This window comes from Abramis brama (assembly GCF_963993115.1).
Source record: "Abramis brama genome assembly, chromosome: 19".
Taxonomy (NCBI): domain Eukaryota; kingdom Metazoa; phylum Chordata; class Actinopteri; order Cypriniformes; family Leuciscidae; genus Abramis; species Abramis brama.
Genome location: NC_139981.1, coordinates 30248687 through 30261359, shown reverse-complemented (window position 1 = coordinate 30261359; position 12673 = coordinate 30248687). Strand labels below are relative to the sequence as shown.

At 37.9% G+C, this 12673-nt stretch overlaps 1 protein-coding gene across 2 annotated transcripts in view; it reads left to right on the top strand.

Moving 5' to 3' along the window:
• Positions 1 to 5527, top strand: part of LOC311069876 (uncharacterized protein) — a 38891-nt gene extending 33364 nt beyond the window's left edge. For both annotated transcript variants that reach the window (XM_084093398.1, XM_084093397.1), the window contains exons 17-19: positions 531 to 2633; positions 2899 to 2989; positions 4658 to 5527. In XM_084093398.1, the coding sequence (XP_083949524.1) occupies positions 531 to 2633; positions 2899 to 2989; positions 4658 to 5277 (2814 nt within the window). In that variant the 3' untranslated portion in view covers positions 5278 to 5527. The remainder of the gene's footprint in view (positions 1 to 530; positions 2634 to 2898; positions 2990 to 4657) is intronic.
• Positions 5528 to 12673: the final 7146 nt, after the last annotated feature.

Here is a 12673-nt window from a genome sequence, read left to right as displayed (position 1 = left end):
CTGGCTGTTTGCCAGGTTATGCGCCCCACCGGCTATGGTGGTCTATCGGGTCTGATTTTGGGCAAGATGGTATTCTATGTTGTGACCATTTTATAGTCCCATCTAATTGATCATAAAATGACTGGTTTTGACCATCTAGAAACCATATCAAACCAACAACCATCTGAAGCTGGTTTTAGCTGGATGTCCCAGCAGTGCTATGAAAAATACTTATGAAGCGCTTTTCCACCATCTGGCTGAACAGTTCTGAGCATGATGAGTTGGGTACCAGCAGCATTTCCACACATTTAGCCAACTGTACTCTTTACAGGAAAACAGTGTTGGTGGAAAAGCGTTAGTGATGTGCAAAACCACGACAGGTCACGTACACCACAATGGAAACTGGTGTGATTAATCAACAGTAACCCTTTGGCTCAATGGTGGAAAAGCGCTATTGGAAGCCAAAATGAGCACAGTGTTTTAAGGAAAAGCTACCTGTCACTACAGTGTAATTTGTGAAAATTATTATTATTTTATTTGTATCTTTGCAGAGTGATGCAACCTCAGTTGATGAATATGGTCAACCATGTCAGGATGATTCTACTTTTACAAAGATACTTTCTCAGACGACAGCAGCTTTGCCATTCAACAGGCCCTCAAATCCACAGCCCATTCATCCTGGTACCTTTGGCTTTTTCAAGCCGATCATAAACGAGTCTTCAGCAGCCACACAAGTCAGTGAATCGCCTCCTTTTAACAAGCTAGCAATCCCACAGCCACTCACGCAAGCCTCCAGTTCAAGGTCTTTGCATGACCAGAAATCTTCCAACGTGTCCAAAGGTAACAATTCTCATGATGACCAACAGAGGGCAACATCTCACCAGCCTCCTGGCCATCCTCATAGCAGTAACCCTTCAACAAGTCAGACTTCACCATCAGGTCAAAAGCGCAATCTAACAACTCAAATGGAACGCTTCCTTAGTGCTCTCAACAAGGCTGACACCAGTGTTGTTAACTCATTGTTTCAAGAGGCAAGAAAGGATCTGGCTTCAATGAATACACAGAAATCCCCTCAACCACATTTAGATAGAAACATACCCTTCATGGATGAGATATATGATCCTTTTAAGGAAGATGAAGACGGCGATCAGCCTTCTGTTATGGGTAAACATTCTGGCCAAGAACGAGGTAAAAACCCTATGAAGATTGAAACCCGTTTGAATGACCCTAGGAAAGATGACCTTTTGCCTCATGAAAGAGCTGTTCAGGATGGTAGTGGCTTTTCTCAACTTGTTGGAATGAAGTATGGTGTAGATCCTACTGCAAAAGCAGAAAAGAAAAGTCCATATGAGCATCCGATGGTTTCAGAAAATTGGAGCATGCATAAAGATCCAAATCAGTTTTCTGAGCAATGGAATCAGTATGAAGAGGGCACTGATCCGTATGCAACACAGCACGAACATTACACTGATGATCACAGTCGGTATAGGGAGCGTAGTCAGTCTGTTGAATACCAGAAAGTCAATCAAAATGTCCTGCTTTCTTGCGTAGAGGAAAGAGAGACGCCTGATAGTAATTTTGACAAAAGCTTAGCTCGTCAGCAGTCCGAAGAAAGCAATGAAGATAAACACAGAAAGTCAGAGAACTTTGAAAAAATTCAGAGTCTTCTGCAGACAATAGGACTTCATCTAGACACAGCAGAGGTTAGCAAATTAGCAGACAGGACACAAGAGCGGTTGTATGGCAAAATGAGAAAACCTTACAGTGCTGCATCTCACTCCTTTGATCAAAAAAGGGAGCGATCAGTGAGCAAATCTGAGCAAAGGGGTAGTAGTAGTAGGGCAGATTCCTCAGACTCTGAAGGTGTCCGATCTGTTTCCCCAGCTCAGTCCTCGAACCGTAAGGTTTACATGAGCTATAAGGACACTGTAAAATACAAAGACCAGCACAAAGGGGAAGATGTAGACCTAACTAGCATTAAGAGAACCGTAGTGAATTTGAAACCAACAACAGACAAGCAAGAACCGTACGAAACTTCATCTGAGCAGTCCGCGGTTTCTCAAGTTTCGTTCCAACCATTGACCGGTTTAACCACAGTTCAACCTGATAGTTCCCAGTATGCCCAAAATCCCAATGTTCCCACCTATTCCGCTTCCCAGTATTCCCAATACCAAAGCAGTGACCAACAGTTTTGGGGTGTGGCTCCTGGTATGTACCCTTATGCCACTGTACCTCCATCCCCTAATTTAGGTTATGCTAGTGGTCTCCAACCAATGTCTCCACATATGATGGCTTCTTATAGTCCGTATACTGCACAAATGGCCAATCCATATTGTGTGCCGCCTACTCACTCCATGCCATATCCTTATGGTCCTCCACCTACTCACAACCCTCTCCACCTCTCCTCAATGGACACTTCCTATAATAGCCAAGCGGCTATTCAAATCCCAACAAAGCCTGTTAGGTGCCTCAAAACAATAGAAACAGTCCCAACAATCCAAACAGTTCCAACCGTTAAAGCCGGGCCTGCCAGCGCACTTGTTAGCATACAGCCTACAGAGGACAATCAAGCAAAAAGTACATCGGAGGAAGCCAAGAATAAACAAGTTGCTACCATAACAGAAGACGACATCAAGGCTAAGCAGAAGAAACGGGTATGACATCTTTCTTCAAACTTCTCACATGTGGAATCCTTTGTTGGGTGATCCATAATATACATGTTATACTTAATTTTATACTCATGTCATACTTTGTAATTCTGTGATATGGCAAATATTGGAAGCTATTTAAGGACAATGTTGCATTGAGCTAATTGTCTTCAGCTTGTAACATATGGAACCTGTGATAAATCTACTGATTGTTTTAGCACAATTTTGTCAGTGAGAGAGTTTTGTTCTTATATAATTGTACTCTGGGCAGCTTGAACAGTTTAACCAGAGAATGAAGCTGAAGAAAGAGCAGCAAATGGAAGCCCAGCGAGCACGTGGACAAAATCGGAATTCGGCTACAGGTATTAGTATTTCCAGAGTCTTTAGGTTCAGGCATTTATTGACTACTTTATTTATTGAGCTTCAGATGTAATTACCTGCATAGTCTTTTTTTAATAATTATTATTCTTTTGTCTTGCAAGAACCTTAGTCTTCCAGACCAGTATTTTTATTCCCAAGAAAGATCTATTCAGGTAGTTCTTAGGTCATAACAGGGACAATATGAGATCATGGTGTAGCTTACTTAGTCCTAGCCTAGTCCTTTGTCATGAGATCAGGAAACATTATTTTGCAGTGTGGAGATCATGGATCATGGAATGTATCAAAAGGGGGGGGGGATGCAAATAGATGCTAGATGTGGCATCCATATGAGCTGTATCATCAAAAGTCAGGGGTTAGCAGAGTTGTTAGTGTCTCTGTCTGCTTATTCTTAATCATAAAGTGGATGATGTCTCTTCATTATCATTCACACTATATAATGGCTTGAAGCATTCTGGACAAAACATAGGCACTGATTGGTGGTTCTTAAATCAGCGCGGGCTAAATTAACCAGTGACGTTTTACTTAATACTGATATTTGTTGACAGACCTTTTAATATTACAAATACTGCTAATATGAGTATATGTTTAATGTCAGATATATTAGATGCTTTAATTGTAATATAAACATTTATTTAAAAGCCAAATTTGTACCAGACTTCAGAATAAACCCGGGCTCGGACACCCTCCCTGCTTCCACGATCCATGGTGGAGATTAATGGGTTATTTATTCAATAGCCGACCTTGAAATTAGAATCTTGATTAAATTGTGAAAACACTGGTAATAGTTTTTTAAATGGTGATTTTATGTTTAAAAGTATTAGATTTTTTCAGACAGCAAGCTGGAAACACTGTCTACACTGGATGTGCGCATTAGAAGTAGATTGTTTGCAATTCAGTGGCGCTGTCTACACCGGAAGTCTCCGTTACAGCATGTTGGGATGCACTTTCTGTTGACAAAGTTTATCGGAAGTTTCTCTCTTCTTTTTTTCACTTTTTAGATCCGTTTCTTACACTATTTTTCACGATATTTAAAATCATAGGAATAGGAATGCACGTGATCAGGTCAGGGTGAAATATTTCCTCAAATTTCACAGTGTTCAGTTGGTCACGCAAATTCGCCACATTGACCAACAGAAACCTTCTTGGGTTTTGAAGTGATTTCTGCGGTTCAAAGGTGAAGTGGTTTGGTGATTTATTTCCATATGGAAATGCAATTGTATCAAAAGCAGCATAAATGCTATTCTTAAATAGCTCATGCTAAGTCACTTTTTACACCACTGGATTTTTGTTGAAAATAAATTAGGATTTACCCATGATTTAGGGCGTAGTTGGGACATTAGCTTCAATGCTTCTAGTACCGACTCAACGCCAGTCGCTTCCAGTGTAGACACATGTTCTCGCAGTAGATGCAGATCAGATGGTAGATGAGATAAATTGTACCTTAAATCTCTTATTATTTGTCAACTCATTTTCCCAAATTAGATGGAGATTAGATAGGATCAGGAACAGGTCTTCTGTTATAAATATCACTTGGTAGGTCTTGAAATGATGTTAGATTATGGACCACCATTTTAAAAAAACAAAAGAAATGTTCACCTGGTCAAGCCTGTTGAGGTTAATGTACACCCTATATTGTAACATATTTACAGGTAAAAGTACCCCCAGTGAGATAAAGAATGTGTGGATATGTGGCCACTCTCTTGTGTTTTGGGCTGAGAAGAGGGCCACTTCCCCAGAGTTTGGAGTGCAGTTGGGCATGCACCCGAACTGTGTGCGCGTTTACTGGAAGGGCATGCAGGGCATGACGTGGCAACAGCTTGTACCTTTGCTGCTCCAGCTCAAAGACAACTGGCCCAAACCTGATGTGCTTATAATCCACTTGGGTGGAAATGACATTACCACAGCTGCTCCAGAAGCCTTTATTTCGACTGTGAAGAAAGACATGACCTCCCTGAAGAGCATATTCCCCCAATGCCTGCTGGTGTGGTCCAGCATCCTTTCACGACAGTCCTGGAGGGGTACAGAAGATAGCAAAGAAATGGACATCATTCGCATGGCCATTAATGACAGCATACAAGAAATGATGCCGGGACTGAGTGGCACTGCTTTGAGCCATAGCAACATACAGCCCTATTTGGGACACTACAGACCAGATGGGGTTCACCTCTCTGGGAAGGGCATTGATATCTTCAATCTCAACCTTCAGGCTTTTCTGGAGAAATGGGAGCGTGAGACGAATAAGACAGAGACACCTGACCCGTCAGTTTGAGATGATGGAATTCCTGAAACGGTCATTTGTTTTGTTCAACTTGTACAGTGCCATGTCTGTTGTTGTTTTTTTTGTTTTTTGTCACTTCAAAATTGATTGTTATACAGCTTATGTAGAATGAAAGTATTTCTTTTCTATACATGCATATTACAAAAATATTTTGAAAGAATGTTAGACTTGAGTTTTTACTTGTTCTGTTTTATACATTTAGTTTAATGACAAATAAAGACAAGACAATTTAATCACCTAACCTTACTGTTGTCTTTTGATTAGAAATAAACTTTGCTTTGTATCATACACATGGGTTTTAAAATATAAAGAAATGTATCTATAACTTCCCTTGAATTATTTATTTTATTTTAGTAAATTTAGCCGTCAGGAAGCGTCCGCTCCAAATGCGTTCCTCAAATCAGCTCAAGGAAATTATATAAAAAAAGTATTCGAATGCAATCGGTCTGTTAGAAAAGTACCTTCTTAATTATGCCAATGATTTCTAATGCTTTAGATCAGTGAAATCCAAACGGTATTGTGTACCACCGGGGGTAGTTTTTAATTTTGTGCTGAAAACTGTACCAGTGATTGGTTTCGCTCGTTGATATTTCAAACTTGTTGAGCTATTATTTGCGTTCCACCATAAAGATTGTAAATACCTTTAAACGATAAATCATACTTTATTGGAGAAACTATCGAGAGTCTGCTGAGTCATGGAAACAAAGCGACTTGAACAGAAAAATGCTCCCACATTTATAAAAAAAAATAACATCTTAAATTTGATTGGTTAAACTCCTCTCGGAAGATCATTTCCCATCGTTAATCATTAAATGTCTATAGATTGCTTAATCATAACAGAGGTTTAGTTACAGCATTGTTCCATTTACTTCTATGTCTGTTGTTACTTTATTTATTTTTTACCTGCATAGAGCTTAATTTCAACATTTAAGATTTCAGTACAAGCATGCAACTATTAAGAACACGAAATAGGAATTGAGCAAAATAACAGAATGATCATAAGATTTCCCATCTCCCATAAACCCAAAAACACTTTCACCAAGAGAAAATTTGACATTTTTCTCCATCAAAATTTCCATCACACACTGTATGAGATGATCCACACACATCAAGACCTTTACTCCACTAGACTAGTATAGAGAGAGAAATTCACACAGGACAGTGCCTGCTTATTTTCTCTTGATGTTATAGGTAAAATCTTAGTCTGTAGTTAGGGCCTGGTTTCACAGGGCTTAGATTAAGCCAGGATTAGGTCAGTTCGGTTAGGACATTTCAGTAGCCTTTATAAGTGTGCCTTAGAAAATAACATGGTGGTCTGCATCTTGAGACAAAACAATGGCACCGACTTATTTTAAGATGTATCGGTGCAAGTTGCTTTCAGTTAAAACAGCTCAAAATGCATTTTAGTCTGGGACTAGCTTAAGCATTGTCTGTGAAACCAGGGGAAGATGTCCCTTTTAACATTTTAATGTGATCACGTTCATGTTAACCTTTCTTGGTATGTCCCTCTGTTGTCTCTGTTTCTTCCTCCATCCATTTGCACATGTAATCATCTTGGTGTCTGTCTCCTGGAATCAGAATCCGTTAGGAAAACTCTCACTGGGAACTCTCCAGGTAAGTGGTGGTTCTCGCTTGATGAACGTCATATGATTTGGTAGATGTTTCACATAAGTGTAGTATAATAATAATAATAATGGAAATTTTTACTTTTAAAGCACCCATAAATTGGATAATGTTTTGAACTAAGGTTAAAGTGAGTTAAAATGAGTGAATCAATTAGTTAAAACATGAAGTGAGGAAATTAACAAAATCTCTGTAGTATATACGTATAAAATATATATATGTACTGTGTGTGTGTATATATATACATATATATGCACACACAATTTTAATTGGAAAAGTAATGCAAATGTGTTAGTCAATATGTGTAGGAACCCTGGATATTTTCCTCTGAATCCTGCTTATTTAAATAATGTCATTACAAGAATAAACCAGGAACACCTGAAGTTGAAACATAAGCAGAGAACAACATGAGAGATGGTGAGATGACTACATTAGATCATTACATGAAGGCAAGTATTTGCTGAGATATATATACACACAGCAGGAACAGTATGGACTGCATGGGTGATGACCTGTGAAAAAACACACCTCAGACTTTGCACATGTGTGTCAGATGTGATTCAAATAGAAGATATGTCTATTCGGTTCCCATTCATTCAAGTTATACATTTCCATGGGTTTATTATCCTACAAATGGAATTTCCTGATCAGATGAAGCAAGTAATGGCGAGAAGCTCCTCTCACTGATGTGAAGTACTTCTTCTCCAGACTGGGGTTCATCAGACATGCTTTGTGACCAAGAGCTGTTCTTTTATTTGGTGGCTAGATTTACTTTGATGTGCTGTAATTGTAGCAAAATATGCATTTCTTCTCTTCTTTGGCTGGTTTCCTAATCTAGTTATTTAATAAAACTGGCATTGTGTACTACAACGATTGTTGGCTCTTTGATGAATGCTTTGTTCTTCTTTTGTTAGTCGCTTTGGATAAAAGCTAAATGCATACATGTAAATGTTTTCCTCCCTATTTAGAGACAAAATGCTTTGGTTTTGTTGGTAAAATGTAAAGTTATAAATAATAAAGAAGTGGATCTCTAAATAAGCTATGCACCTTGTTTCAGACTCATTCAAGGTGTTTTTAAATCTCACTTTTATCAACCACCCAGACATGAGGACAAGAACATGAAGTATGTCTTGTTTTCTATATTATAAGTTGAGTTAGTATTTCAGGAAATGGCATCGAACTCAAAAAGAGATTATGCTTCTGTCTCACTGCAAACTTTTCCATTTTAAAAGCATGTTGAAAGTCAAAATCCCATTGGCAATAGCCGATAGGTAGGGGGAACCACTGACTTCCAGTTCATGAGAACGAGTCTAAGGGTTTGGGTCCATTGGTAAAGAGAAGTTAAAACACCTGAACACTCCCCAAGAAGTACAATTTTGGGCACGGCCAAAAAAAGTGCTGTGAAGTTGCTGGTTCAGTTGCACGATGAAGGCAAAATCTGGAAATATTTTGTTAAGTTTAGTTATAGTTTACCAGTGAGTTCTGTGCACTACCTTGAATTGAATGAGAGAGTGCCCAGCATTAATTGATGATGAATGTGTTCAGGCAAAGACTGAGTCCCAAACATTTTCCTCAAGTACTATAGTTTAGCTCCTCCTCACAAAGCATCCTCAACTGAGCCATTGAGGGGTTTGATTTGTATTAATTATAGTATAGATTTTAGATGGGATTTGTAATGTTTTAATATATCCTCAAGAATATTTTGAGGGGAAATTAGGAAACTGCTTATGAATTAAGTTCCGTTTCTGAATATGTCTAAATAAGTGAGAGCTGGGTAAATCAAATTTCTCTTGAAGTTGAATAAAGGATGCAAAAGTATTATCGATATTGGCCAACTGTAACTAAGCCATGATCCCTCTAAATCTTGAAGTCCCCAGCAGCAAAAAGGAAATCTGATGCAAAAAAACAGGTGCTGTAAAACAAAGGCCTACTGCAAGATGAAACTGAGACCAGCAGCATAAACATAGCCATTATGTTAAGACTGTGTCTTAAGAACTAGTATGATCAACTAGAAGTTAGTTAGGGGTAATCAGTCTTACTGTTCGGTGTCAAATTAGACCAATCTATGTTTTTATGTTACTGACTTTAAAAAGTTATTAACAGTCTTAAAGAATAAAATTGGATGACTAACTTGTAAGACTAGTCTTAACAGTTTATGCACAAAGCTATTTTAGACCGGTCTATAGTGTTAGACAAGTCTAAAATTTGCTCATAGACTAGGCTAATGCAAGTTAGACTGTTTCATAAAAATAAAGACTGATTTAATTTAACCTTATCCCCAGGCTAACTTAGGTCTAAGACTTGGCAACCAGCAGTAACAATCAGTTACATTACAAACAGCCAAAAGAAAAGGGGAAATGGCTCATAATTTAAACATTTCTTCTTGTTACTACATTCTCCGCTAAATTTCCCAAGTAAAATGTCCTTGTAACTGTTATACTCCTCCAACAAACACATATTTTCCACTGGGGTAAACTGCACTGAGCGGTTGAATGCGCTTACTCGATCCGCCGTGTTTTTGTTTTGAAAAGTGTCTTATTTTACCCAGAATGCATTGCAGTGTAGTCCTACTTAAGATAGTCAGAGTCTTAAGTGCTTTGTGCAACAGTCTGATTTAGAGGTCTATCTGAAGTCTGACTATCTATATCTAAGCCATAGTCAAAGTCTATCTTTCTGAAACCGGCCCCAGATCTTTAGAGAATGTTTAACAGCAAGGTTTTCAGCTAAAGTGGTGTGCTTGAAGGGAGTGGGCGCCAGTGTTGGGGAAAGTTACTTTTAAAAGTAATGCATTACAATATTGCGTTACTCCCCCAAAAAGTAACTAAATGCATTACTTAGTTACTTTTTATGAAAAGTAATGTGTTATAATTTAAACATAACACATGTAATGTGTTACATTACTTTTACGTTACTTTTTCTACTCACCTGGGCTGGGCTTGCTTTTTTGTTTTTTTAATAACAAGACCAACAAAAAAGTTATATTTTTGGCAAATGTTAAGGCCCTTTCACACCAAAAGTGAACTGAATAACCCTCAGGCTGAAGGAAATGTATATTTACGCTTGTACAGTAAAGGGTACCGCTCAAACTAACCTTTCAGCTGCGCTGCTGTTCTGGATTAAAGAACAATAATATACAGGAGAAGGAAGTTCAACACTCTTATTTCTAAATCTTATAAAGTAATTTTTGCTTATTAGTATGGTTGAATTAGATCATTGAAGGTCAGCAGCAAAGACATTAATAAAGTGAGATTAAATTCACAAAGTATATTTGTGTAATTTAATAGTTAATTATAAAAGTTGAGAGTAAAATTCTGAGATTGCATTTTACTGTTTTTATTTATTTTAAGCAGTGAGATGAGTAAGTTCACATTTACTCTAGAACTACAATAACCATCATGTTTACACAGCGCACACACCACCACCTCACTTTGTTTCTCTCAACATGGGGACAGGAGAGCTGTCAGTCAATAAATGTGAAAAAGTAACTAGCGTTACTTATTTGGAAAAGTAACTTAGATATTTTATTGCAAATTGAAAAAGTAATGCATTACTTTACTAGTTACTTGAAAAAGTAATCTGATTACGTAACTCAAGTTACTTGTAATGAGTTACCCCCAACACTGGTGGGCGCACAAGGATGTTAAGTTGCAGGTGTGCAAGAGCTTCCATCTGAACCCACTGGAATTTCTGAAGCTGCAAGTCATGCTGTACCCACATTAGCATATTTATTGTGTTCGCTGCCCTGTAATAAGTTTAAAAATATGGTAGATTCAGGCCACCTGGGCACTTTGGTTTCATGAGATGATTCATTTCAACTTATTCTATATAAAAAAAATTATATTCTGCTGCAAAGCGATTAAAAAAAGATTTTGGGATAGTAAGGCACAGAAAATTATGAAGAACGTTAATTTTAATAACATTCACCCTTCCTATTAAAGAGAGAGGGAGACATCTCCTAGATATGAATAGAGACTTAATTAACAGAATTATGGCTAATGTTGGCTTTAAACAAGTCAGGATGTTTACAGTTCACCTGGACTAATTAAAACCATTGCTAACAACCTTGAATGGAAAGTTTGATTATGATTTCTGATGGGAAGAAGCATTCAATGGGACTTCAACTCACTTTCATAAAAGTGCACTTTGTATCCTGTGAAACAACTAAAGGATTGTAGAATTGAAAGGGTTTGAGGAATTGAAGTAAGAGGATTAGATAAAAATAAAAGATTGTCTGCATTTAGGGAAACCTTCTGCACAGTACCTGCACGGATTATACCAGTGACCTGAGCTCTGGAGCGTAGGGCGATAGCGAGGGGCTCGATGGCTATCACAAGTTATAGTGGAGAGAGGATTTTTGAATTTGGCACAAATCGATGAGCCATGTGTGCTTGCAAAGACTCATTTCACTCTCCATCACGACAACCTCAACTATTAACAGTTCACCTGTATGGGATCTATTGGGGGAACATTACACCCCTAGCGGCAGCAACATCTGCATGTTGTATAATCATGGAACTATTGCTAAAACTAGTGTAGTTTGGCAGGGGAAGCATACACCCTACTCCTATACTAACTACAGTGACTGTTTCAAAACAGTGTAACTTGTAGGCCTATATTCTATAACCTTTTCACTTTTATTTGACCTCTGTCCCAGCGTGTGTTGCAGCCATCAAAATCAAAAATGTTTATAGTTACAAAATACACTCAAGTTGGTCAGTGAAAACATTGGAAATCTTTTCTTTGTACTTTCGTCAGTTAAATAAAGGTTAAAGAATGAACAAATCACAGATTCATGATTTCCCAACTTTTTTGGAAATGGGGTTATACAATGCTTTAATAAAGAACAGTCATGTGGGAATGGTCAAGAATGAAGTGGGTAATTCAAGAATATGTTTGATGGACATGAGAAAAAAATGAGTATTTCCTTTCTATTTCAATATATTTTAAAATGTAATTTATTCTTGTGACCAAAGCTGAATTTTCAGCATCTATATATAGTGAATTATTCATTCTATATATCATTCTATATAACTGTGATATATTTCCCAGGATTCTTTTTTAAATAGAAAGCTTGAAAGAACAGCATTTGTTTGTAATATAAATTATTTGTCAATTATTTGAAACACTATGTCTTAATTTACACTTTTGATTGAATGCATCCATGCTGATTATGAAATATTACTGACCTCAGACTTTTTTATTCTCCACACTAGAGGTGCTATATTTAAAAGCAGTTTTCGTAAGTAGCCTGTGTAAATGTTTGTGTTGTCAGTGAGAAGACAAATCTGACACGTGATTTTTTTTTGTCCCGGGTTGCGCCCCTTTTTACAGTCTATGGTTGCGCCACCACAACTCATTGCGCCCCCAGTGGCCTAAAGCTGACGCTACATGAGGTGTCCACATGTCGCCCGTCCAGACCATAATAACCTCCAGGGCATCTTGGCATGTTGCATCTTGCATGTGATGTTGGGTAAAGGGGCTTGTCTGTCAGTTGGTGTGTTTTAAATGACCCTGAATGTGTTCAGGTCTGGGGTTTTTGTGCAGGCCAGTCAAGATCTTCCACACAGACTTTTAAAATCATATCTGTATGCACTATATCTTATTATTACACTGAAGGAGTGGATTCTGGAATGCACTGCTTCAATGTATAATGAGTGATTATAATCAAGGTATTAATCAATATGTTTCCTTCTAAATATCAAATGAGTTGACTTCTCTGGAGATTTTACTTTGTTATAGAAGTTGCAGTGTGATTACTGAAATG